The sequence below is a fragment of the Eleginops maclovinus genome, chromosome 8 (genome assembly GCF_036324505.1).
Source record: "Eleginops maclovinus isolate JMC-PN-2008 ecotype Puerto Natales chromosome 8, JC_Emac_rtc_rv5, whole genome shotgun sequence".
NCBI lineage: Eukaryota > Metazoa > Chordata > Actinopteri > Perciformes > Eleginopidae > Eleginops > Eleginops maclovinus.
The window spans coordinates 10,785,034-10,810,854 of record NC_086356.1 but is presented as its reverse complement, the minus strand read 5'-3'; the positions used below and the strand labels follow the sequence as shown (position 1 = coordinate 10,810,854).

Genomic DNA, 25,821 nt, shown 5'->3' with positions numbered 1-25,821 from the left:
TAATTTCCAAAATGTAGAGCAATTAAGTAAAAAACCCTGTAGGTCAGATCTCTTTAGTTCTTGTGAACAAATCTCTATTTGCCAAGGTAACAAAGGGTCATTTTTCCATTCGAGTCAATACATATTGTTGTATATATATATTGTTTTATATATGTAACCAATGACACTCATATATGACTTCATATTGCTTTCTTTCTGCTGCCCTCTACTCTTCTCTCTCTCTACCAAATAAAGCCTCAACAATATATCCTTTTAAACATGTCAATTATATCTGCCATCCTCCATTTCCCACATTGAGGAATGGGCTGCTGCCTCTCCCTGCCAGCTACAGCAGAATCAATGATCACACCACCTGCCCAGACTGCTAACAATCTCAGGGCGACTGTAGACAACAATCTGTTGTGTCAGGCCGACATCACAGCTGCACAATTCACTCTTCCAACGAGTCTTAAAGAGGTATGACGCTTTTATGCCCCATTCTCCCACTCTCATTTCATAGTTTTTGCTCTTTATTTAGGCCGTTACAAAACTTATTTACGCCACAACAGAAAGTACAGACATTTTGCATTCAGAATGGAACATTATCCATTATCTGCTGTTAAATGTATCATTAGGATGTTCTTGTTTTGATTATGTCAGTTAAATTAATCAAATGCAAAAAGAACAATATTTATAAAAATGGTCCAACACAAGACAGGGTCCCTTTGAGTGCAATATGTGGAGAGACACTCCTCAAATTTGGGACACTGTGGGCTGTTTAAGTATCTTTTGGCGCCATCTAGTGGCTGTCTCGCTGTACATGCTGCCAGTGTGTTATAACATATTTCAAGGAAAGTAACATAAAATAATATAAATGTCATACTTTTGTAAAACTTTGACTGACAGACAATCTGACAAAATCAGGTGAGAACTGGGAAAAGTCAAGGCTAATTCTGTCTGGTATATTAACAAAGAAAGCTGCTAAACCAACAGCATCTGAATATAAGAATAGACAAGTGAAACCAGCATGTCAGAAGCCATTGTTTGGTGAGAGAATGGAAAATGAGGGGATTTGAAGCAGAATTGCGTAAGGTAAGGGTTGATCTGGGTATCACCCCACTGGAATACTTACCTTAGTCATATTCAATGGCGTCACTCCCTAATGCAATCATATAGGGCTGGAAAATGTATCAAATGAACTATTGTGTCCTGCATGACTCACAGAAATGATGTTCAGACATTTAAGTTAAGAGTTATTTTTTAAATTTCTGTGAGTTTATTTAAAATCTTTCGTCATGGCTATTTCATCTATATAGCTCAAAATTACAATGACTGCATTAACATATAAAGTTTATCCCCAAAAAACGGACATCCCTTAATAATGCTGCTTTTTAGGGAGTAACATGATCCTGTGAATAAGCTACCTTTAAATATGTACTGGTTTCAACTGCTACTTTAAAGTGCAATGGAAGAAAAACAAAAAAATAGAGAACAAGGGAATAACAATTGGGAATTTTAGTGGAAAAAAAAACCAAGAAAGAAATGATAGACAATTTTACTAGGAAACACAACTGGAGTTTGAGTGGGGGGGGGGGGGGGAGAAGGTGTGAATAACAGCTATTAGCAATAAATAGCAATCATACCTTACAGCTGAACACAATCAAATTCTCTGCTGGGTGTATAGACGCCTTTCACTTGTGAACAAAAAAGGAAAGGCACAGTGGAAATACAGATGATCACCTTTTCACCTCTTGCCGCTGCACCCACTTTCAGATGGGAAAATCTACCAACGCCTAAAGAGTGACTAACAATCCGTCATCTTTTCTCCACGGTCTGCAAAGTGTATGATGACTCAGAGCATGGACAACATCCAGGCGGATGCAGTGTCTGTGAGACCTTATTAGAATGGACGGGGCAAAATATAGACTAAAATGTTACATCCTGAAGAAAGAAACAATTGCCTCCAAGATTATACGACTGAAATAATGATGGTTGTTTTTGAATCAGAGCTTTTAAAACTGCATGATGGAGACCGGAGCTCTATATTTGAAAAAGTAGAATCAGAAAATGTGTTTTCCTCCTTCCTCAGTCCCTTCTCCTTGAGATTTCATCACCCTAATGTGTTGATTCATCTGGTGCTCGTTAAGCCAGAGAACACGGAGTGATACAGGAATGACAAGCATGTTTACCAAATTCATCCATTTCTAAACGCCTTTAGATAGAAGTGGTCTCTTAAGGCTTCTTTTACTGTTCCAAAACCAACATAAATCTGATGATGATGTGTCTTCTTGAGCAATTCAAATACAGGCACAGTTGCATCTCTGTGTATCTGAGTGATAGATGGCTTTTAATATCTCTGCTTTTCTTCTCTTTCAGGTCAGTGGGTTCAGTCAGTTTTTGCATAATCCCCACAGCAGGTGGCACTGCACCACATGAAGAATAAATTCATATCATGAAACACTGTTCAGCCTTAGAATATGCAAGAGTAAATGGGAGCATACGCAGAACTATATAGTTATATCATTATTCTGATCAAAAATAGTCCCTCAGTGTCTGACTTCAGATCTCACAGTCCGTCTTTAATGAGGCCCGACTGAAAAACATTTCACTGTTAAGCGCACACACACACACACACACACACACACACACACACACACACACACACACACACACACACACACACACACACACACACACACACACACACACACACACACACACACACACACACACACACACACACACACACACACACACACACACACACACACACACACACACACACACACACACACACACACAAATTACTGTGTGACCACTGGTGACAGCAGGGCACACTGCACAGCCGCACTGGGGTTTTGATGTGTCTTTATCCACATTAGACTCTCTCAGCCTCGTGGTGAGCGTGCAGCACCAGACTACCACTTCCCGTCTTCCTGCATGGTGAGCGTGCAGACTGCCACTTCCTGTGGCCCTGCACACGCTGCAGTGCCCTGATAGCACTGTGGTAACGCTACATTTGCACGCTATATTGTAAACTTAACAATGATGGCAAATCATCTTTGAAGCAGCTTCTTTAAAGCAATTCATTCGAAAAGAAATGTGTTTTTGAGATGCAATTACTATGGCTCATGTTATGTCATCCATCTCAGTGGTGATTCATTAAGGGTGGTAATTTAGAAAGAAACAAAATATAGATAAATGAGATTTCTGCTGTTTACATTCATTTTTCATTTATCAATAAAACTGAAGTGAGATTTTTAATTATTCGAACTTTCAATTGATTGCTTGTTGGGATTAGAACTAGCAGGAAGTTATTAAGGATTGCTCATTATAGATTGACATGAAAGAAAATGCATTTACATGATATACATTTCTTCAAGCTGTCCATTAAATATATACGAGAGGCAAACTCTAATCTACTACTTTCGTCTATCTTTGACCACAGTCACCAATGTCAGCAGTATAACTGCAATCATTTTTTATCATCAAAATGATTTATGGTGTTGGTGTGTGATGGAGAAAATGGGCCGACCATAACGATCTGTAGTCTAGCTGACAGTGAGATATATTATATTGCTTTACTGGACCCTGCCCTATCCGAACTACGAATGGAAAAACATAGCAGTATCTGTATAGAAATGCTGCCTCTTAATGAAAAATGTAACATGTATGGACTGCAGTATGTTCTTAAATAAAATGGTTCAAGATGGTTGAAGGTATCATTGGTTTAGCTGTAGAAACCCTTTCTGCAAGCTGCTGGGATCAGATAAGGACAATGATAGATATCTAGTCATAACTCGAACTAAAAACCACATTTTGGGATGATATCTGACAGTTAAAATGCATGGTTCAATGACAGCAAAAAATGCACAAAATAAGCCCAAAGTTAAGTTATCTGATTGTCTGGCTGAATAATTAATTAAATAAATTCCGAATAATGGGTGCTGCTCCTTTCGCCAGGGAATATGTGGAAAGCAGCTCAATTAATCTGATTAGATTTATATTTTATTATAGAAATCTACTAAGGGAATATAAAAAGCCTGCAAACTGAGGAGCAAAGTGAAGTTACAAAAATTGATAAACAGCGAGTAATGAACAGAATGGTTGGTTAAAAATCAATAGCCAAGATACATTAAGTCAATTGTTAGCCAAGAAGTGGAATGGTGAATATTATTAGCTAAAGGAAAATCGGAAATTGTTTGAATTCAAAGCTTAAAGTGATAACTAGTAATGAATGGTTGAAATAGAAAAAACATTAAATATCAACCAAATTAAATCCTGTTTAATATCAATGCATATGAAAATGTTTTGAACATTACCCTGTGGTGTTAATAAAATCTGTACGAGTCTCAGAAACAAGGCTGGGAATCCTCGCAGACAATGGTTTAATCACTGAAATACTGTGGCGGATGATCATTTAGGCTACTATTTCAGAAGACATCTGACCTTATTCAAGCCATTTTTACCATTAATACTGTGTGATTTTGTTTCATGCCTCTAGAAAGATTGAATCAATATCAACAACAATAAAAGTCAACACGATGGCCTCTCCACCAATACCACCAGTAACAAGTACATAAACATATTAAAATATTCATGTGTAATTGGAAGACTCTTTCAGACCAAGGGAGGATTACAGGATGTCTACAAGCATTTATCTGAAGGAAGGTTGAAGCTGCATTGCCATTAGTGTGGCATCCATCAGGTCCTCTAATTGGGCCTGGGGGCTTTTGTGCTGCTGAGCCTGCATGGGCGTCACCAACACACACGCAGTAATGAGGCTGCTTCTTCCCTGCTACTAGTGATAAATGACATGGGGCCATAATGGCTCTGCTCATGTGATTGACAGCACAGTGAGGCATGACTCTGCCCTTTCATCCTGTGAGCATTCAAACACATAACATGCATTGTCTCTTTATATGAAGTGAGCATTATAGCTGGACATTGTTGAAAAATGCTTGATTGTAGTTCAAATGTTAGCCACAGTGTTTACATAACATTCCTCATATCCTATGCTTTGTTGATGATCGTGGTTTTGATAATGACTCAGGGTATGTTTGGCTCAGGTTTCATATGTTTCATAGTATAGGCGTTCTATAAAGACAGGGTTAGAGTGTATTCTCAGTATGTTTACCCATTATTTGTTTAAACACAAAAGAATATAATCAGCAACACTACAGCAAATCAATAATTGTTTTTGCCTAGTGAAAATGCATTGCTTATAAAGTGTATCACAGTAGTTTGTGTAGCTCTAAAATTGACACAGTCCTTGTTTGACTGAATTTAACCATCAACTCAGGTGTGTTTTCGCTCATAATATGATGAATGTTTCTGTCCAATCTGAAAAAACTTTAAATGAGTGACAATGCTGTAGTGACAAACGTCAACAGACATCGTTGCCAAATAGTCTTTAAAGCTACTCAGCAAACAAACAAAAACATGCTGCATTTTAAAGTGAAAGAAGTCCCTTTTAATGCCTTATAGACTGCATACCTGTAGCCTTTCTATTATGTTGATATCCCCAGTGGTAAGCTGCAGAATTTGAACATTTGACAGGATACATAATAATTAAATACACACAATTCTAACAAAGGTGACACTACTACAAGGCACATACCTGGTCTCCTCAATGTTGATTGTTCTGCGTTTGAATTCCCCAATTTCAGCGAGTTATCTTGCTGCTTCATATTTAGTAATCCTATCAGAAATATCCAGGGGATCCTGAAAGCCTGTTCCTGACCAGGTACCATCACCTTCGGGAGAAAGCGTTCTTGTCAAGCTAGCCGTTAGCAACGTGTTCCTGGGGAACTAAGCTAGGCTACTCCACGTTAAATCTCATTGTTATTATCACAGGTTTGGTTATAAAAATGTCCGTTTTTCTTACTAAAAGTTAGACTTTCAAAGATGATTCATATCGTTAATGGTCACCACAGTTACTATCTTCAAACTTCCGTAAACTACGACTAATAAGTATTGATGGCAGTATTACAACAAGTGGGCCTAATTAGCAATCAGCGAATGCGCGTTGCTGTTTTCGCAGACATGGCCCTTCACAATAAGACTTCACACTTGTACATTTACTCAAGTACTGTACTTAAATAATACATTGAGGTACTTGTACTTAACTTGAGTATTTCCACATTATGCTACTGACACTTTTACTCTAATTATTGTACCTTTTGCATCACTACATTTATCTGACAGCTTTAGTTATTATGCTTATTTTGGTTATCTAATACATGCAACTAATACATTATAATGTATTATTATATGTTAAGACACTGAGTAGTACAGTAAATAGAGAATCTCAAATGAACCCAACTTTTACCAAATGCATCATTGCATTGATGAACACAACTGTTATTAAATACAATATATGGTGTTTAAATGCACCATCCTGACTGAGTACTTTTATATTTAAATGATAATACTTTCTTAATTTTACTTTTTCGAACACAGACTTTTACGTAACAAAGTATTTTTATACTGTAGTATGCTACTTTTACTTTTTCAACCTCTGATTCCATAAAATGTTTAATTTCATACATTAATCCATAACAACATTTGTTTTTTAAATGTTTTAACCTACTCAGTACCACTAAAACCACACGGTTTGGATGCCAGCCGTGGGCTTTTGCTATTTTGCATTCATACCAGTGATGTCACTCACTCAGTCAAGGTTTAGGTCTGTTGTCCAAAAATCTTAGTAGTACTGGTCACCTTTCTAAGAAATGGCCTGTGGATATTCGTTGTGGATAATGGTTCATAGGCAGGAAACATAGCAACATACTTTGGCAGGGACAGAGGAAATGAGAAGAGAGAAGACACCACAAGAAAGATACAGAGCAGTAGTGGAGTGAAGCGTTGAGGCCATCTGGTTTCTTATTAAAAAAGAAGCCAACGCCAGTCCAGTTCAAAGGGTAACATTCAAGAAGGCGTTATGTTTTATTGCTTTCACCATATCATCCTGTGTACATCAAGGAAATAATTATTATTCTACCTTCATTATTTTTAAATTCCCAATAAGTGAAGCCTTGAATCACTAGTTCCAAGACTCTCCTCTAATTTCCAAATACATATGTTTAATAATTTCATCCATGTCTCATGGATACAGGCTTTGCAGTTCATTCAGTAGGCAGACTTTCTTTTTTCTTTAATATTTTATTTACAGACAGCAAATACAAGGCTATCAAGATGTTTGAGGACAATGGTACTGGCACGAGGACAACTCAACAACATCATTTCAAAAGCATAGCCTAACTAGTAGTAGTAGTAGTAGTAGTAGTAGTAGTAGTAGTAGTAGTAGTAGTAGTAGTAGTAGTAGTAGTAGTAGTAGTAGTAGTAGTAGTAGTAGTAGTATAATCCATTAATGTTTGAAGTTATTTTTGGTAGCTGTTATTTTGGTAGCTTCCCCGTCATTATTGTAGGCACCAATGTAAATTGTCCACCTCAAAGGAAGGCTCACATTGGGTTATTTTACTGAAAATGGGGTTTGTTTAGTGAATTCATTTGTGTTTTCACAACGATTTGCTTATGAGATATATTGATCCGTCAAGTTCGAATCCGTCAGTATCTTTCTAACTTCACTGAACTCCTACACGCTGTGGGCAACCCACGTACAGAAAGAGCTACGTAATCTGTGTGTGTGTGTGTGTGTGTGTGTGTGTGTGTGTGTGTGTGTGTGTGTGTGTGTGTGTGTGTGTGTGTGTGTGTGTGTGTGTGTGTGTGTGTGTGTGTCACAGACAGACAGACAGACAGACAGACAGACAGACAGCAGAGCGTCTCTTCTCGCATCAGCATCACGGGGTCTTAATCGCTCTTCTCCATCGTGTAGGAGGAGGCGTCTGTCAAACCTGTGGAGGTCTGTCTGTCCCTTTCTGTCTGTGTCCGTCTGTCTGCTTGGGAGGCACCACAGACACGTCCTTCGTGTTTTAGAGTAGGCTAGTTGTAGTTTGGAGACGATAAACCGGTTTTACTGCCCTTTGGGAGAATCTCTGCTGTCATCCCGGAAGACTCATCACATTCTCGTCGTAGAGGAAGTGAAAGCGAACAGGTGCGTGAGCCACATTTCTATTTAAATCCAATATACGCCTTTTTTTAAATCAATTATCTGGGAATATCAGCTCAAGCATTACTTTATTTCTCTCTATCACATTGGAACATAATACTAGGTCAGTTTTTTTTAATGGTTAGTTTCATTCATGGTTTTTTCAGTGGGGCTGTAACCAGATCCTACAGGTGGGATTTCAGCAGCTTCAGAGGCAGGGCTGCTTATAGGCTCATTTGCTCAGCTATTTCTGACGGCGATACTGGCTTGACAAACCTGTTACAGACAAAAGTAGGGCGGTGGCATTTTTATCTTGCAAAACGTTGTAATACTAAGTACCCGGGAGTGCCTTCTCATAGCGTCTGTTTTAACACCCCTATAGCTGTGCGTGTTAATTTTGGAGTCAATCCAGCAGCGATGGACGCTTTATTGAAGGGTTTCTCTAAAGCCAAGGATGGGGTCGTGGCGGCGGCGGAGAAAACCAAGCAGGGAGTGACTGGAGCAGCCGAGATGACGAAAGATGGGGTTATGTTTGTTGGTGGGTACTGGCAGTTGATTTGATTGATCATGGTAAACCTTTAAAACCGTGTTCGTTGATTTGTATTGATCTATATTATCATTGCAGGATTCTGACTATTAAGCATTTTTATCACGTGTGTTATAGACTACTGTCTATTATGTTCATATTTTTTCACTAATTGAGCTTCACCTGCGTTTTCTTTCAGGTAACAAAACAAAGGATGGAGTCACAACAGGTAACACTGCACTTCTATTCTGACGTAATGCAACTGTTGAATTCTGATCTGAAAAAAGATTAATAATCAATAAATGTGCAAAATAAACCACTTGTCTTTAGAAGTAGATCTTTAAGATAAAAGCAAAACAATAGTATTCTCACTGGAGGTGGTCAGTAGAGTTGTATTGTGACTCTGCAGGTGAGTAAGCGTCATATTTCCACCGCCTACAAAACTTGCCAAAATCCCTATGGGCTATGCCTTGCAATTTCTCATAAATAACGAGCAAAGAAGCCACAGGAGACTTGATAATATAGACATCTAGGGGAAGAGTATTGTTGTATCATAGCTGCAAGTGAAAGTGAGTGTTTTGGAAATGTGATTTTACAGAATGTGTTTTTATAGACATTAAATGAGAGAGAATATTTGTTCGCAGTGGGACCAATTAGCCTACATTGGGGATTGTGACCCTCAATCAAGCAGCATATACACCAAAAATTCTGTGTAGAATGTTTTTTAACTTATTTTAAGAATGAAGCTTCGCTAGATTAAACAAACCATAACTAACAGAAACATCTCCTGTCAAAACAAGAAGTTTAAATAAAAGTAACAAGATTTACAAGTTAAATTAGATGCACTCCTGCAAAATCCCACATTACACAACAATGCATAGTACAAACAGTAATAGGCGGGGTGAAACTCAGTGAAGACTTTGAAAGGAAAATGCCTTCAGGCTGTTTCTGAAGTTGCTCAGTTAATTTATTTATTTTACAGAACAGGCAATACGTCTTTAATAACTATATAGGGTTAAGCTAAGCTTCTTCTTCTTCTTCTTCTTCTTCTTCTTCTTCTTCTTCTTCTTCTTCTTCTTCTTCTTCTTCTTCTTCTTCTTCTTCTTCTTCTTCAGCTGTGTCTGGAGTGTCTCAGGTGGGTGGAGCCATGGTTACTGGGGTAACCGCTGTGGCCCACAAAACTGTAGAGGGTGCAGGCAACATTGCTGCTGCCACCGGATTGGTCAAGAAGGATCCTGCCAAACAAGTAAGAAAGATACTGTTTTTTGATCTCAACTGAAAAAAATCATTGACATTTAGAAATAATAATTTCATAAATCTTTGTTTTAGTGGTACATATGGAGATAAGTGAGACTCAGTGATAGACCCAATCGCCATAATGGTACCTCATTAGGTGAAATATTCTGACTTATAATATCTCCCCAATCATTACTTCCATACTTACACACTAGCTGAATGCTTGAACTTCTATAGAGATACATTGATTTACAATATGTAGCACATCTTTAAAGTTTGCATTACAGAACATCCCTCCATTTCCTGACCGTGGCTGTCAGCTGGCTAGAAATCTTCACCGTGAACAAGATGGCCTCCTAACCTTGAGTCATTTGTTGTCACTTCTCATATCGCCTGTGTGGCATCTGTAATGAAAGCTGCTACATATTGTTAGCTTTCCTGCTTTGTTCATCTTGTCAGCCTGGCCATTGTTGGAGGAGGAGGTGATGACAGTTTATTGTAGCAAACAATTTGCTTCTGTAACACAACTCAAATCCAAACAAATATATATGTTCCACTTTTCTTTTTTACCCTCGCCTTTCTCTAAAGATTTGTTGCTGTTATTGTAGACTTTTTGGTCAGGGCCAACACTGCGGCCATGTCTTTGTTCATGGGATTTTTTACTGGGAATTTAGGGCTGTCGATGGCTTACAAAAAATAATACTGCAAGTAAACATGGTAGTTAACAGTGCACATATTTGAAGTAAATGTTTTGTGAGAAATTCCATTCAACAGGTGTGTCAAACATCACCTTTGTGCAAAGATCCCATTGTGTACAACATCCCTAAACAAAATCCCATTAAATAGAGGAACACTTGGCCCTCATGCTCTGTTTTTTTACGCTCTTTTGTTGAAAAACTATAGCAGTAACATTTCCCCATGGTTTGTATCTCGATAAAAATGGCTTGAAAAAAATCATAAGAATACTTAATTTTCCTGTGAATACCCTCTTTTTTGTCATAAGGTTGCTGAGAGGAGCAGGAATTGATAAGCAAGCTAAATTTCTCCCTGGGCAACAGCATCACTTTATTGAATGTTTGTTGTGGTGCTTCATCTCGGTCCCCTAATTAGCGATGAAATACAATTTAAGCACCAAGAGATAACAGCACACACATTTCTTCAGCTCTGCTTTAATTCGCTGTTCTGAGTGAAAAGGACCTTGTGAAAAGATCAGATTAGATAACAAATAAATGACCATAGTTCTTTCATTGAACCGATTAAATCATTCTTCACTACTGCTTTCATCCTTCATTGCCGGCATTTGATTTCATTATCAAAAGAAGCTTGTTGTATTTCCCACAAACATCCATCAAATTATTTTGTCCTCATGAGCGGTTGTGTTATATCGGCAAGTAGATAGTTGATATTCACCCTGAGGGATAAAACACTGATGGAGCTCCACCTGGAACATGATCACTCTCATTAAGAAAAACCATGACAAGCAGAGCTGGCAGGCAATTCCGACAGACAGACAGACGGACAAGCAGACCAAGAGTGGACTGACTGATGGAGGAATGAATACACACATAAAAACTGAATCCTGGTGTTCGCAGCGGGAGATTGACATGCAGACAGCAGCAGATTGAGCTCATTTATCCTTTATTCCCAGGCGGTGCAGCCATTAAACTTCATTAATATTGATTTCATTTTTAAAAATTGATGCCGGGTTGAGAGGGCCCATCAAAGATTGTCTCCTGTGACTGACTGACACACACACACACACACACACACACACACACACACACACACACACACACACACACACACACACACACACACACACACACACACACACACACACACACACACACACACACACACAGACACACTCACACACACACACTCACAAAACGAAGGTGTTTGATTAATCTCATTTAGTTGTTTCTCCGGTTCAGCAGCTGCTGGTGACTCATTTCAGGAGACAGAAAGGGCCAGAAAGGTAGAAGGAGAGGGAAATGACAATGAGCCAGAGAGTGGAAGCTAGACTGGCTGGGAGCAGAGGAGGCAGAAAATAGAAAATGGTCTTAATAAAACAACACGTCTTAATGCTTGGATCTTTTCAGCAACATGCAATAAAAGGAGCTGCTGAATTTGAGATCCCCAGAAAGCAATTTCTGCTCTGAAACAATTCAGATTGGAGGCGAGGTTTTATGTTGATTTTGCTTCATAAGACAGTTTGCACAGATATATTTTCGGGTTTGACTTTAGCCAAAGTTTAATCTGGCCACAGCAGACACATTGGTGTTGATTTGTCAGTGTGTTTACACAAGCACACATCTCTCTCCAGCAGTGGCTCAGTCAGTAGGGGCTTGGACTGGGAATCGTGGGGTTACCGGTTCAAGTCCCTGAACAGACTTGAAATATGAAAAGTGGACTGCTACTTGGAGAGGTCCCAGTTCACCTCCTAGGCCCTGCTGTGGTGCCCTTGAGCAAGGCACCGGACACCTCCCATGCCCCCCCCTCCCCATTGCTCCCCGGGCGCTGCACAATAGCTGCCCACTGCTCCTAGTACTAAGATGGATTAAATGCAGAGGACAAATTTCACTGTGTGTGCTCTGCTGTGTGCATGTATGTGATTAATAAAGAGGGTTTCATCCTCCGGTTCTACTTCTACTCTGGCTCTGCTGGGTAAACAGATGGAGGCTCGATGGGTGGTGTTAAATCCAGCAGCAGGGGGAGAAGGTGCTGTAGGGTTTAAGGTTATGTCAACCACGTCACATATTGGGACTGCTCCCCATTAAGGAAGGTCATTTCAATGGCATGGTGTAATCGAAGCGTACTTTCAGCTAGACAGGAGAGACGTCACACACACCTCCACCTCCCCTCCCCTTCATTAGCGCTTCATGTCCCTTTCTCAGCATCCCACTCAGTCAGAAGGGCCAGCAATCATAATGTTCGTCACAAAATGAGTGCCTTTTAATGTATTAGTAGACAAAGAAAGAGTGGCTTGTTTATATTCTAACGTGTTGTATGAAATTGCGTAAATTATGGCATAGTGGTAGTATGTGCTTCCAGGTTTTCATCGTCTGGAGGTGCATCTGTGTCTAGGGGGTGCAACTAATGGTTAACTGAATGATGGATTCATCTACTTATTTGTTATTTTTGATATTTGTTATCTCTATACACTTTAAAAATACGAAATAAAAAGGCTAATGCTTATTGCCCATACTCCAAAGTCAGTTACTGTCATGTATAACAGAAAGAAATTGTATTATATTTAACATTTATTTGTCTTTTCCTAGAGTGACGAAGCATTAGCAGTACAGGACATGGCAGAGTCACCGGTTGATATTGAGCCCGCTGATGCTACGGAGGTAAGACGCTAATAGCAACAGTCAATAATAATGACCATATTAAGCTGCATTTCATTCTCGTAGAAAGAGCAGTGAGATGACATGATTTCTTTCTGACAAGACCTACATTAAAAACCTCTGTAACCGTTAGATTCAAATATTTTAAGGGGATGTTTGAAAGCTGTCTCGGAAGCCTCGAGACATTAAAGTCCACACCACTATATTCTGAGTACTACATGAATAAAATAAGATGGCATATAAAGCTGAAGGAGCTACTGGAGCATCGGGTTATATTTGTATACTACACTACTAATATCAGCGCCCGTCTTTTATCCTTCCTTTCTCAGGATGACGATGACTGAGATCTTCACAATGCAAAGATCCGTAATCGAAGATCAATGATCGAAACATTCCATGTCGCTCTGCCAAGTCCCGTTGTGCCTCGTTTTTGGTCCTTTATGGAGTCTGTGCCCAATGTTTGTGTGTGTGTTTCTGTTTGTGTTGTTACGTATGTCTGTACAGCAGTATATGTGTAATGTTGTAAAGAGAGATATGTGAGTGTGTGTGTGTGTGTGTGTGTGTGTGTGTGAGAGAATGTGTGTGCCTTTTACACATCAGTCCTCAAAGTGACCAGCTGTCATTTACAGTGTGTATGTGTTTGCCTTCATGTACGTATGTTTTTTGTCAACTGTATGGCTATGTCAATAACTCAATCATGAAAATGTACCACTTCAAGCACCTAAGTGTCTCTATATAAATTACCAATTTACAGTAATCTGTTTGAAATGGAAGCATAATGATAATCTCTATTTTTGTCTGTATACCGTCACTGTTTTTTGCGGTGGACTATTTTAAAGTGCTAAGCTATTTGTGCATTCATATTGTACTTTTTAAGTTATCACTGCTGTAACAAAAATATGTCATATTGGAAGGACTTTTGGAAATCAAGAGCATGTACACTTACTCTGCTTGAACGCTGTGATATGGATTTATTTGGAGTTAAATGTTTAATAAAATGTGTAAAAAAGGAGAAGTGTGACGGTGCTGAGGTTTTCTTTTTCATTTAGATTAATGTTGACATGAGAAGGACTCGCATTCGACAAGAAAAAAAGGATATTTGGATTCAATGTAGACTAAACACAACAAATCATTGCAAGCCTAAATTAAGACAATTTAACATTTTGTTGCCTAAACTGTGCATGTCAAGCAGTCTTCTCCCTCTCATTATCTAAAGATAAACTAAGTTAAAGAACAGCCAGCAACAGTAATGTGTGTCTGTACGCTAGTTGTGACACACAGCTCATGTAAACACACAAGATTTTTGTGTTCAAAGGATTTGAATATATCTGGAAAGAATATAGGAATTTGTGATAAAATGTAGTGTTATTTTCATCTGAGAAAAATATGTCTTAAAAGGCAGCAATCATCCTGCTTGTAGCCACAGTATGTTATTACGAAAGAACACGTTGGCCTTGATGTGCTGCACCCAGCAGAGGCTTCATAGTGTGAGAGAGAAAGAGCAATACGGTACTGAGGTTTAATGTTCACTACACATCCGTCCACAGCTGCACCACATATTTGGCCTAGTTTGAATTTTCTTCCCAATAAGAAAACCATGTTTTATTTCTTACAGATTTAAACCTTTGTGAATCACTCCAGCACTTTATATAAAGACCAGTGCTCCCAAAGAAACAAGAGTGAGTCATTTAAATCCTACATTTCACTTCAAATTGGTACTAATTAATCCTGCAGAGAGCCCTGCACTTGTTGTTGTATAAACCTGTCAACTAGTGTTTCCTGTACGCTCCCTGCAGACTCAGAGTAGCCCCTGACTGCTTGTTGTTATTGTTCATCGCGGCTCCATATAGAGACGGCCACTGTAAAAACAACACGATGCATAGGATTAATATGGTTTCTGGTTTTCAGATGGTTTTTTTTGCCCATAGCTCAGAGCTGAGAGTATCCCGGAACAGAAAGCTGCTGACAGACTGGGAGAGTAGATGTTTTGGTGCATATTATTATATATATTTATTATACACTTAGTGAAATGGCTGTAACCTTACGTTTACTGGATCATTTTTCTTTTTTAAATGCATTTATCTACAGTTTTGTCTGAGAAATAAGTGGAAAATAGCAGCCATGCATACTCAGATCATTTTAATTATACAAAATGTACTCAAGTCCTAGTGTCAACAAATGACATGGTGCTGTGGTACTGGAGAAGATGGTCATGATCCACAGGCCATTTCCTTCTCCAGATTTCATTCAGAAGCATATAGAGCATATATATCAATGTCTATCTACCCTGACACTACACATAGCTGTGGGCCTGTGGTTTCATTCTCATTTTAAAACATTTAGTGAAGTAAAAACTGGCTCCTCTCCTCTTAAGACGCCCACTGCGCAATGCATAAGTTTTATGTAACAGTTCAAGTCATGAGGTTAGCATTACTCTCTACCGCAGCATTTGACTTGGTAATGATTTTACATGTTCATCACGGTTGGAATAAACCTAAATATTTACTTAACTGGAAAAACATAACAATTGCTGATGGAGAAAGAACATTCATTTATTTGTTCTGTATTCGAGCACATTATAGGGATGGTTTCCGAGGAGAATAAAAGAGAAAGAAAACCCACTATTCGCTGATGACTGACACGTCCAACAACAGTATCCCGATCGTCATATCCAACGCCTACATCATAATATTTGACAACTCTGTTTGCATTCTGACAGCGATTTGACAGTATAAAATGCTTGTTGCAATAAAGAAGGTAAATGTATCCTCTTGTGATTAAAAATGAATCCTTTTAGTACAAAACAGTTCCCAGTTCCACAAAATTCAACCTTGCACAGGCTGTTGGATGTCCATATGACGCGAAACAGGTGATGGAGAGAAGTGAAGAAGACTTTTACTTCTTCTTCCTCCTCTTCAGGGCCTTCCACTCTCCCTCCTGAGTGGCTAAGCTTCCAAAGAGCTCCCTCACTTTCTTCTTTCTCTCCGAATCTCTGAAAAACAGAACGAGTCAACAGTGAGACGCTTTTACTCACAGAAGAACATTTTGCTTCACTTCCACGTGGATACTGGTGTTGTCCATACCTGTCCATGACCTCGTTGAGCTTCTCTCTTGCCAGGAAGCGCGAGTCCTTCCTGATCTCCCTCAGAGCGCCCTTGAACTCCTTCTTGTACTTGTGCTTCAGTCGCTCCTTCTCCCTCTCCTCTCTGGTGCTGCCACGCTTCTTTCCATAGTCCAACCTGACAAATATTAAAGCAACAGATTAGATATTTAAAACAGGTCGGCATTATCTCAGCTTCTGGACCAGGCAAATAATTTCACACTTACACTTCAACAATCTTGGGTGTGAGCAGCTTCAGAGGAATGGGTTTCTTCTTCTCTAAAATCAGTCGACTGTGGGTCACAGGAACACTGCTGATGGTCTCCAGGATCTCATTGTGAAGTTCCTGCAACACAACAAGCGTTATCAGTGAGAAGACAATACGATACGTTGAAAGAGAAACAGAAAAAGAGAGAGACTAAGCTATATCTTAACATCTCTCACACCAACCTGTATGGACTCTGGGAACGCTTGGGCTGAAATATGTTTGGAAAGCAGCATTCTGATTGGCTGGAAGACATGTGTGAAGGACAGGAGGTCTTTGTAGAGCAGGCAGCAGCGCTTCACCAGGTCGAGGCAGGTAGAGAGACACATCAACCTGCAGAGACACAAAAACATGGATCAACATCTCTGTTCCTTCGATTGGTAATGGCTCATGTTATTAGCCTCCTTAGCAACAGCACTAGCACACCCATAGCACTCAGCATAGCAAAGGTTTACCCCCTATGCCTATGTGTTGTTCTTTAGCATTGTGCATTTATGTTTCTTTTATTTGTGTAATGTTTGGTCAATATGGGTTATTTTTAAATATGCTTTATAAATACATGTGTCAGCACTATCAGGCTGGGCTGTGAGCTAAATGCTAACTTCAAAGGTTACCATGATCACAATAAGTTTAAGTGTAATTTGGACCATGTCTGACCGGGATGTCATTCATTTTTCATTCAAGAAATGAAACCCTCACCTTCGTAGTGGCACTAGAGAATCACCAAATCGGAAGGATTCTTTATCAAAGAAACATAAATGTATGTATGGTCTGTAGAGAAGCTTAATCAATCTAAGACCGGAACAAGTTGGCAAGCAGACCAAACATAACCACAGAGTTCATGAGTGAGTATCAGCGGGCTTAACAGAATGCATAATCTACTGTTTCTAGTACAAGATCTATTCCTCACAAAGTCTGCAAGTAGATGTGGATTCATTTGAACACATTAAGACACACTTTGGCATTTATGCAGTAAATCTGTTCTCTGTTCTACTCCTCCCAGATGCTGCTTCACCCTGGCAGTAATTACCACATGTAGTAGATCCCACACACACACACACACACAGCTGCTGGTGTGGCATGAGTCACTGTGAGGCCTGAAGGAAACGCAGGGATCAGAATATGGCCGGGCCCCCAGGTGTGAGGAGCAGGAGGAGCATGCAGCGCTGTGTTCTTAACCGCGAGGATCAAACCTCTCCGGGCAAGATATGGATTTACAGAGGAGGTATTTAAGTCTCTGTGTGATTTATTTAGATTCAAGATACTATAACATCTGCTGTTTTGAAAAGAACACTAGGCTATTCTTTCTTTAGATGATTAGACAAAATGTTTTAATATTTGTATCTGATATATAAATGATTAAAAGGTATTTTATTTACTTGATGTATAAAGTATTTAAATAAATAAAAGAATTTCTCTCCGATACAATCTGTGACTGTATTCTTTTTTGTTGGTTAGAAATAAAAATGTATTTTCCCAGGAATAATCATGGTCTGCTTGCAGCCTGTTTGCATGCTTTGCTTTGAGCCCACACACCAGCTGCTGTGTGAAAGCACACTGCGACTCATCAGAGTCACGCGAGTGGATGTATCAGCGCTGAGCCATACAGTCTGTACAGGTGAACACAGTATGAAGGCTTAGCTCTCATACTTATCATGTTAATTACTCACAATCCTCATCAGCACCACAGGAAAAGCACATAAATACAAAACGATGTAAAGCAAGTGGTTAAACGAGACATCTGTATGAGTGCATTTGTCTTTGTTGGCAAAATAACTGACTTATTTTATAAAAAGGTAATGAATCCGTCAAACCTCCTCTCTTCTTTTCTTTGTATTTCTTTTTTTTGGTGGTAATATTCTGGTCCAAAGTGATTGTGAGAAGCTGTGTGAAGACAAAACGTTTTCTCACACTTCAACCCCCTCCCTCTATTCCTACTGGGCCTATAATTGTCTCCAAGCAAGTGTTCACTCCTGTGATTACATGGTGATGGTACATACTTGATTCTGAGTGGCCAATTGAGGTATTTTAAAATGTGTGCAGGTCTCTGTGGGTCAGATGTACATAGAGAGGGGTATCCCCAAACATACATCTTCAATGTTCATAATAATTATTCCAAGTCCATTCATCCCTTCCAAAAAATGTTCTCAAATGATAGAGTAGTGGGGAAAAATCCAGTCCTCATTCTGTAAGATCAACTAAAGCTAAACGGACCTCAGCTTGATGAGAAAAGTCAAGTGGTATTCCAAAGTCAAGTGTTTTAGCTCTACAATTTGTTTTAGAAATTCTCAGCCCCCACTAATCCACCCAAGCATTTTCCCTACCTAGAATAGACTTGAAATAATGTCTAGCCTTATATTAAAAGATAAAGAGTACAGTTAGCCTACTTAGTTAGTTATTTAAACACAGAAGATAAAAAATGTCTCATCGTATTGTTTTTTTGCTACAGTATATAGTGGTAAAGAACTGTAAAATAGATTTCTCCTACCTGTGGTGATCTCTGTCGAGGTCATTTTTCAGCTCCAGCTGTTGGGTGGCAGAGAGTGGAAGGCTCTTCTTGCTCCAGCTCTTGCAGGACTCGGTGTCTGACACCACCAGCAGATCGCTGCACTTCCCTGACTGCCTAAAGGGTGGCACCAAAATGTAACCTGCACGACAAAAGTCCAGAGTCTGATCAAATTGTAGGAATTCTGGCACCAGGGCAGGAGAGCAGAGTCCCCCATGCTCATCAATAGCTAGCCACTTGGTCAAAATAAAAAGTGGAGTTGTATTTCAATTACAGGGTTATACTTAAGACATGTTTGTTTTTGGCGAGTGTCTTTATTTATTAAATCAACTTCCTTTAATTAGTAAACCATCCTTTTTTGGTGTAAGCAGAACAAATGCTTGATAGAAATGTGGAAATGTGCTGTTAAACATGATAGTGTGTGTACCTAGAGAGGTCTTGTCCTGCACAGCCAGATGTAGCATCCCAGCCAGGAAGTTGATGAGCTCTGGCAGGAAGCGCTTTGAAAAAGAGACGTACTCGACTGCCAGACAGCACAGCACTAACCCTGACGTCACGTCCTGTAGGGATCTCACTGGACACTGAAGACACACAAACATGGAATGCAAACAAAACATCCAATCATCAAACGACAATGATTTTTATATAATTTAAGCACGAAAATCAGTTCGACATAACTACCATGTCATTTTCAGTCGCAGAATCAAAAATAAAACAAAATTGGAACATTATACAGCTTTTGGGGCCTGGAATTGTAATAATATAATAATTAGAAAATGTATTCGCGCTTTTCTCAGATCAATGGGCATGGATTGATGGAGGGGGGGCTTTGGGTAGGCAGAGGAGAAAAGATTAGTTTTGAGGCGGGACTGGAAGAGTGTGAGGGACTCGAAGTCACAGAATCAATTCAGACATGATCGGAGAAAGGCCAGATTCAAACAGAATGAGCATTTGTGAAATCTCATTGAGGCGGGAACGGTCTAAACAACAAACAACAAAAACACACTGAAGACCATGTGTACCTTGGTGATAGCCTGGCTGATGTACAACAGCGCAGGAGTGGTGACTGGGTGTCTGAAGTCTGACGTAGGGAAGAGTAGGGCGGTCACCTTCAGGTAGATGATCTGAAATAAAAAAACCTCCTGAAGCTGCATTCAACATAAACTGAGGAAGAAATATTTTCTTTTCACATCAAGAGCAAGGGCAACATTTCATCTAATATCAAAAGGATGTTTTCACAAGTAAAATACAATTATTTATACATTTACAATTCAGGTTGTCGCCAAGAAACACTTGAATAACACATCCATCGAGGATAGAATAGTATTTGTAGTAAATGCAAATACAAATTCAACAACTTTTATTTTGGTTTCTACTTTTTTGCAACCCCCTCACAGGCCAGAATCTTCTCCCCACCCCCTGGAAAACATCCAATATGTTAACAGTATTCACAGCAATGCATACCATGTCCAGCGTTGGGAAAGGTAGATGCCCTTTGACCTCAAGCACCTCCTCCGTGCTATGTCCAGCGTCTCCCAGGATGCTCTGCATGGTCTTACAGGCTGCTTCCGGAAACATCTGACACAAAGTGTACAACTCTCTGCAGAAAGAGAGATTACAGAAGGAATGATCAGGTGCGTTTCATTTCTAGGACAAAACTATTTGAAATCAGAAGGTAAAGCATGCGGAGGAGAGCCACTCTTTAAACTCACGGTATGAGCTTATCAATGGTGGTGAGTTCAGGTGGGCTCCTGGTGGCCAGCTCTCCAACGTACTCCAACAGGAAGCCTAACAGTTTCTGAAACAAACAGATAATACTTAAAGTTCATACTGCAATAAACGCAACTTCAAACTGGCTACAAAAACCGACCAATCAAACGCAATTAGAGAGATATGTGGCCTTCTATGGTGTACCTGCAGTTTGAGCTTATTGCCGACAGCCAGACTAGCATGGTTGCTTTTCTGAGTCCTGGCCACGATGAGGCGCTGGTTGTCGGGGGTGTGACCATGCAGCAAATCCTTCAGGTCGCTTAAACTCTCTGGAGCTACAAGACGAGGGGACACAGAGAAAAAGGATGGTATTCAGCTCAGATTTACTTAAGATAATGCAATACGTCTCTGTCTGATGATTAAATAGGTCGACTCCATTCAAAAGAAAAGTAAAATCATCAACATAAAAAGAAATGATAATCTTTCTTTTTTTTAAACATCTAATTACCTCAGCCGTGAGTTTTTACATTCGTGTCTGTGTGTATAATTACCAGTGAATGTGTACGGGAGCTCTGCTTTCGCTGCCTCCTGCTGGGCCTTCAGCTCCTCTATGCTCAGACTCGGTTTGGCACTGGTCTCCTCTTCCTCCTGTGCTCTCTCCTCATCTTCACTTTCTTGCTCGGACTCCAGGTCAGAGTGTGCATCTTCTTCTTCACTACTGCCCTCCTCCTCTTCTTCTTCCTCCTCATCATCTTCCTCCTCTTCGTCATCTCCCTCTTCAGATTCCTCCTCCTCTCACTCTGTCCCTCCTCTTCTTCTTCGCCATCCTTCTCTACCTCAGTCTCCTCTTCAATGTTCCATTTTCCATCCTGGACACACAAAAGAAATTAATTTAAAAACCTTTAAAGAAAAAAGGTGAACAATATTCCAGCAATAAACTGGTTCTTTATCTAAAAGACCCTTCTTTTAGCTATGCGTTGTCCTTTACTTGATAAGAAAGGGTCTTCTGATCGTCCTTATCCAGGATGAAGCCGTCATTGAGGTCATCCGCAGACATGTGGGTCTGACTCTGTGAACTCTCCACGACCTGATCTCCCATCATCCTCCTCAGTCGGTCAGCCTGGAGAAAAACAGAGCACAGGAAATATATTTTAACAAAGATCTCAAAAGTATTGACAAGAACTTTTTAAGTATTGAAACAAAAATATGAAGCGGCTGTCCTGCGATGCAAAATTAGATACCTCTAGTTTCTGCAGCTTCTCTCTCTCCTCCCGGGCGAGCTCCTCGGGGGTCTTCAGCTTCTCCGAGGGCTGAGCCTTCATCTCAAAGACGAGCTCTCGGACCATCATGTCATACTGTTCCAACTGGAAATGCAACCGAGAGAGAACAAAGAAGTATCAGGCTCTGCCACTAATACCGTTCAGGTCATTTCACGGTGGAACATCAATTTTTTAAACAAAATATGTTATTTGTCCCACAGCGGGGAAATGTACCTTTGGCTTCTCCTCCTCGACACGTTCCGCTCTGGGTATCTTTTTCACCATGAGAGCCTGGATGCTCTTCCAGTCATGATCCAGCTTCTCCGTCAGCTCCTGTGACTCCTCTTTCTGCACCTGTCTATCTCGCTGAATACAAATGGAACAAGTTCATTCTCTGATGACTGAGCTTTTAAGATATAAGGCTGATGGGAGACGTTGTGTCAGTACTTCCAAATTCTCTAGCTTGTGGATTAATCGGCCCATTGGGTCCTACTAATTAACCTTTAAAAAGCAGTTTAACATAAATACTTTATTCATTTATTTGTATTAAAAATGCAATTACTTCCCGTAAACAACAGCCATTTTACCAACATTTATTGAAACAAGAGCAAATGGTGCATTTATTTGGGACTATTTTCAGTTGTGGATTTGCGGAACTTTTTGTATTTACAGAAACAAAACTTGTAAGTGACCAAAAATAATAATTGGCATATATCAATGTGGAACAGGATGAACAGGTCAAATTGATCACAGGTCCTGTTCTTGGCTCACCTTCTCCTGCTTGGACTTCTGGATGAGCTCTTCAATCAACTCTTGTCTGGATTTGGCCCTCGGGCCTCCATCTCCCCCATCCTCATGATCCCCTGATGTTTTCTTTCTGAGGAGGCCCCCTCCTCCGAAGTGGGACGCAGTCAGCTCGGCTAGAAAACAGAGGGAAATAGTGTCACTATTCTGTACTAGCTCTGTATAACATGGCTTAAAACATCTAGTTGTTGGCTGGGAACGAATAACCCCCAAATTAAATGCCATTTGGAAATAAGTTATGATAATATAAAGTTGGTAAATGTATGATTCAGAATATTTTTGACTTAGTTTTTAAATATTTTTCTAATTGCGACAAATATTGAAAATGTTTGACCATGGTAGGCTTGACTAAAGGAGGTACACACAAACAAACAGATGCTGTGAATAATTATAAGATTCTCCAGAAACAGCTTTGGTCATCTGGTGTTTGGATGGCAGAAATGCTCACCTGACAGAAGACCTTTCTCTTCTGATTCATCATCACTGTTCACAATGTCATTGAATTTCTCCATCTCAGCCAGCGACTGGCCGTAATGGGTCAGCTCCTCCTCCTCGTTCAGGTTGTACAAATCCTTCTTGTCATGGACACGCTGAACAAAAAAGCAGAAATTGTCTGAGAGTTTGGAAAACATAGTGACTTTGTTGCTAGAGTAACAAATGATTCATGGTAAATTTCAAAAGGCAAAAAGAATAAACACACACACGGTAGGGACAAACAAGACCTTAGGAGTAATGTTACTAAATACACATCATGACATCACTGACCTGTCTCTCCATGGCGAACCTCTTCAGGATTTTGTCTTCTGGTGCCATATTGGTGTCATACTCCCCAAATCGTTTGTCAATGAATTTGCTGGACTTGCCCTTCTGTTTGTACTCCTTGAGGAGGGTGTCTTTTCTCTACAAATACAAAACAATTGCAAATGATTTATGTCCATAAAATCTTACAGAAATGTCCCTTTGAGCAAGAATGTTCAAGCTTCACTGATCAGATCTGACCGGCAGAACATAAACAAATACATACAAAACCATAAATAATAGCAACATTGAATCAAATGTGCAGCCTAAACTTTTAACCTCACTTTAACTTGTTCTTAGTTCTGTTCATGGGTCTCTCTGTGCCTGCAAAGCTCTCAGCCTTTCCTGTAGAAAATCCCTCTCTCAGCATGATACTGTGAGCACCAGGCTTCACAGCACAGAAAGTGTTAAATGGATGAAGAGCTGTGACCCGTCATGGCTGCCAGATACAGTGCTACAGTAGAAGAACCATCATTTATATATCATTTCATCAGACTGCAGAATATTCTCTGTTGGTAGAAGGAACACAAAACATTTGTTCCCCTGAGTAAACACCTGAAATATATTTACCTCGTTTAAAATGTCCCTGTTTAGTTTTATTTCACATTCACTGAGGCAAATAAATAACCAAACACTCTAGATAAAAGATTGTAATGATCTAGTGTTATGCTGCTTATGTTAAATATGGTATTTATCACAAATGAACACGTTTATATAGGAAAACATAAGATCTATAAATGCACAATGCTCGGAAAAAAGCAAATTAAAATGAGTATTATTTTTATTCTGCCACTTGTAGGATCCTTAGATTGAAGCTGGTTAAGCTGTAAGAAATATAACAACATGAGAGTTCCTCTTACCTTATTAATGGCTTTGGATCGAGACACACCAGGCAGACCCACATCATGCTTGGATTTTCTCCCCAGAATATCAAATTTCTTCCTGTTGATCTTCACCTCAAAGGGGTTGTTTTTGATCTCGGTAGAGGTCTTGGTTTTACGGACCTTGTCAGCAAGGCTCCTCTTCTTTGGCACCTTCCCCATCTGTAACAGGGAAGAGGAGTTTTTGAGAAATCAACAGACATTTCACAATGATAATTGAGATACTGAATGTTTAAACTCTAACTAAATATAAAACATAATTTAATCTGTTCTGACTAACATGACATTATGAATTGTTTCTGCTATAATGGTGCAAAAAGTGATCCTAAACTTAGTATCAGTTAAGTCTGGTTAATAATTACACTGGCTAACGTTAGCAAGCAGCTAGCCTTGGGGTCATGTTGGTTAACAATACGTTTAATATGTGCCTGAAACATATCCATAAAAGCAAACGTGTGATAAAGTAATACGAGAATATTACAAATAAGCAAAAACTGGAGGTAATTTATAGCTTGCTAGCTTCATTTGAGGAGTCAACCGGTTGTAAACAAACAGACACAGAAGCAGCGTTTACCTTTCAGCCAGATTGAGGACTCAAGTTATTTAATCCAGAAGGAATAAAACATGAGACAGGAAACCTCTGCCAACGGCAAATGTAATAAATAGCACTTTATTCTTTTACTCTCCACGTTGTTTCCATTTCCAGCGTGCACAGGACTCAGGTCAAAGTGGAAAACAAGACGGAAGCAGATAAGAGTGAGGCAGATTCCCGACAGCGCCCCCAGCGTTGCTTAATGCTTTATCCCTATAACAAATAGGGACATGCGTAGGCTACATTTACTACTGTAGCGATGCTTACACATTCATGTATCTTAATCATGATCCAATATACAGATGTTGGAGGGCTTGGATAACATCAACTTTAGTGTGGAGGATCCATTTTTAAAAATTATATATATACTTTTATTCTAGAGTTGCAACACAAAGTGTTTTACCAGGTGAAAATGCTAGTGCTATCATTGTAAACGTGTTAGCATGCTGATGTGAGCACTTGGCTCAAGAACAGCTTCACAGAGACGCTAAGAGGAGTTTCAATAAGCCCAGTGGTCATATTGTATTATAATAAATAAATAAATACTACGTTAACAAATGTAAGTAAACATATATTCAAATGTTAGTCAATCTTAGATTTTAATCCCCTTTTTTCATCAGTTATTTTTGAAATTGCTGATGTATATTTCTTTTAAAAACTCGGAAGTTATCCAGCGTGATTCCCCATAAAATACTGTCAATGCTGAGTCACATGAGTGAGCACTGACGGCTTATTCTATGTTTGCACTGAGATTTCTTTTTAAAA

At 39.5% G+C, this 25,821-nt stretch overlaps 3 protein-coding genes across 5 annotated transcripts in view; 1 reads left to right on the top strand and 2 right to left on the bottom strand.

Moving 5' to 3' along the window:
• Positions 1–5,947, bottom strand: part of klf4 (Kruppel like factor 4) — a 66,677-nt gene extending 60,730 nt beyond the window's left edge. Inside the window, exons 1-2 of the mRNA XM_063889567.1 lie at positions 5,867–5,947; positions 5,600–5,735 (exon numbers count right to left, since the gene is read on the bottom strand). The gene's annotated coding sequence lies outside the window, so the exon portion shown is untranslated. The remainder of the gene's footprint in view (positions 1–5,599; positions 5,736–5,866) is intronic.
• A 1,802-nt stretch (positions 5,948–7,749) lies between these two features.
• On the top strand, positions 7,750–14,156 carry LOC134868932 (alpha-synuclein-like). Of its 3 annotated transcripts, XM_063890338.1 has the most exons (7): positions 7,750–8,035; positions 8,197–8,220; positions 8,412–8,567; positions 8,755–8,784; positions 9,671–9,801; positions 13,073–13,144; positions 13,471–14,156. In XM_063890338.1, exons 3-7 carry the CDS (start codon positions 8,447–8,449, stop codon positions 13,483–13,485), a joined length of 369 nt encoding a protein of 122 aa, XP_063746408.1. In that variant the 5' UTR covers positions 7,750–8,035; positions 8,197–8,220; positions 8,412–8,446; the 3' UTR covers positions 13,486–14,156. The 3 variants fall into 3 exon arrangements, with proteins under 3 accessions (XP_063746408.1, XP_063746406.1, XP_063746407.1); XM_063890336.1 differs by lacking the exon at positions 8,197–8,220 and having other exon boundaries at positions 7,753–8,035; XM_063890337.1 differs by lacking the exon at positions 7,750–8,035 and having other exon boundaries at positions 8,197–8,320.
• A 1,109-nt stretch (positions 14,157–15,265) lies between these two features.
• Positions 15,266–25,223, bottom strand: nop14 (NOP14 nucleolar protein homolog (yeast)). Its single transcript, XM_063890154.1, is given in 20 exon segments — positions 15,266–16,133; positions 16,225–16,380; positions 16,469–16,587; positions 16,692–16,839; positions 18,995–19,154; positions 19,440–19,593; positions 20,035–20,136; positions 20,477–20,612; positions 20,725–20,810; positions 20,927–21,057; positions 21,274–21,516; positions 21,519–21,591; positions 21,711–21,842; positions 21,964–22,086; positions 22,216–22,347; positions 22,753–22,901; positions 23,234–23,375; positions 23,551–23,685; positions 24,444–24,626; positions 25,039–25,223. Coding segments are annotated over 19 exon segments (2,601 nt in total). The 5' UTR covers positions 25,039–25,223; the 3' UTR covers positions 15,266–16,036.
• Positions 25,224–25,821: the final 598 nt, after the last annotated feature.

Bases quoted from the DNA above. Each gene is read 5' to 3' on its own strand.
- LOC134868932 (XM_063890338.1), top strand. From the start codon at position 8,447: ATGGACGCTTTATTGAAGGGTTTCTCTAAAGCCAAGGATGGGGTCGTG. The intron at 8,568-8,754 runs GTGGGTACTGGC...GTTTTCTTTCAG, and splicing joins AGATGGGGTTATGTTTGTTG to GTAACAAAACAAAGGATGGA. The intron at 9,802-13,072 runs GTAAGAAAGATA...GTCTTTTCCTAG, and splicing joins AGAAGGATCCTGCCAAACAA to AGTGACGAAGCATTAGCAGT.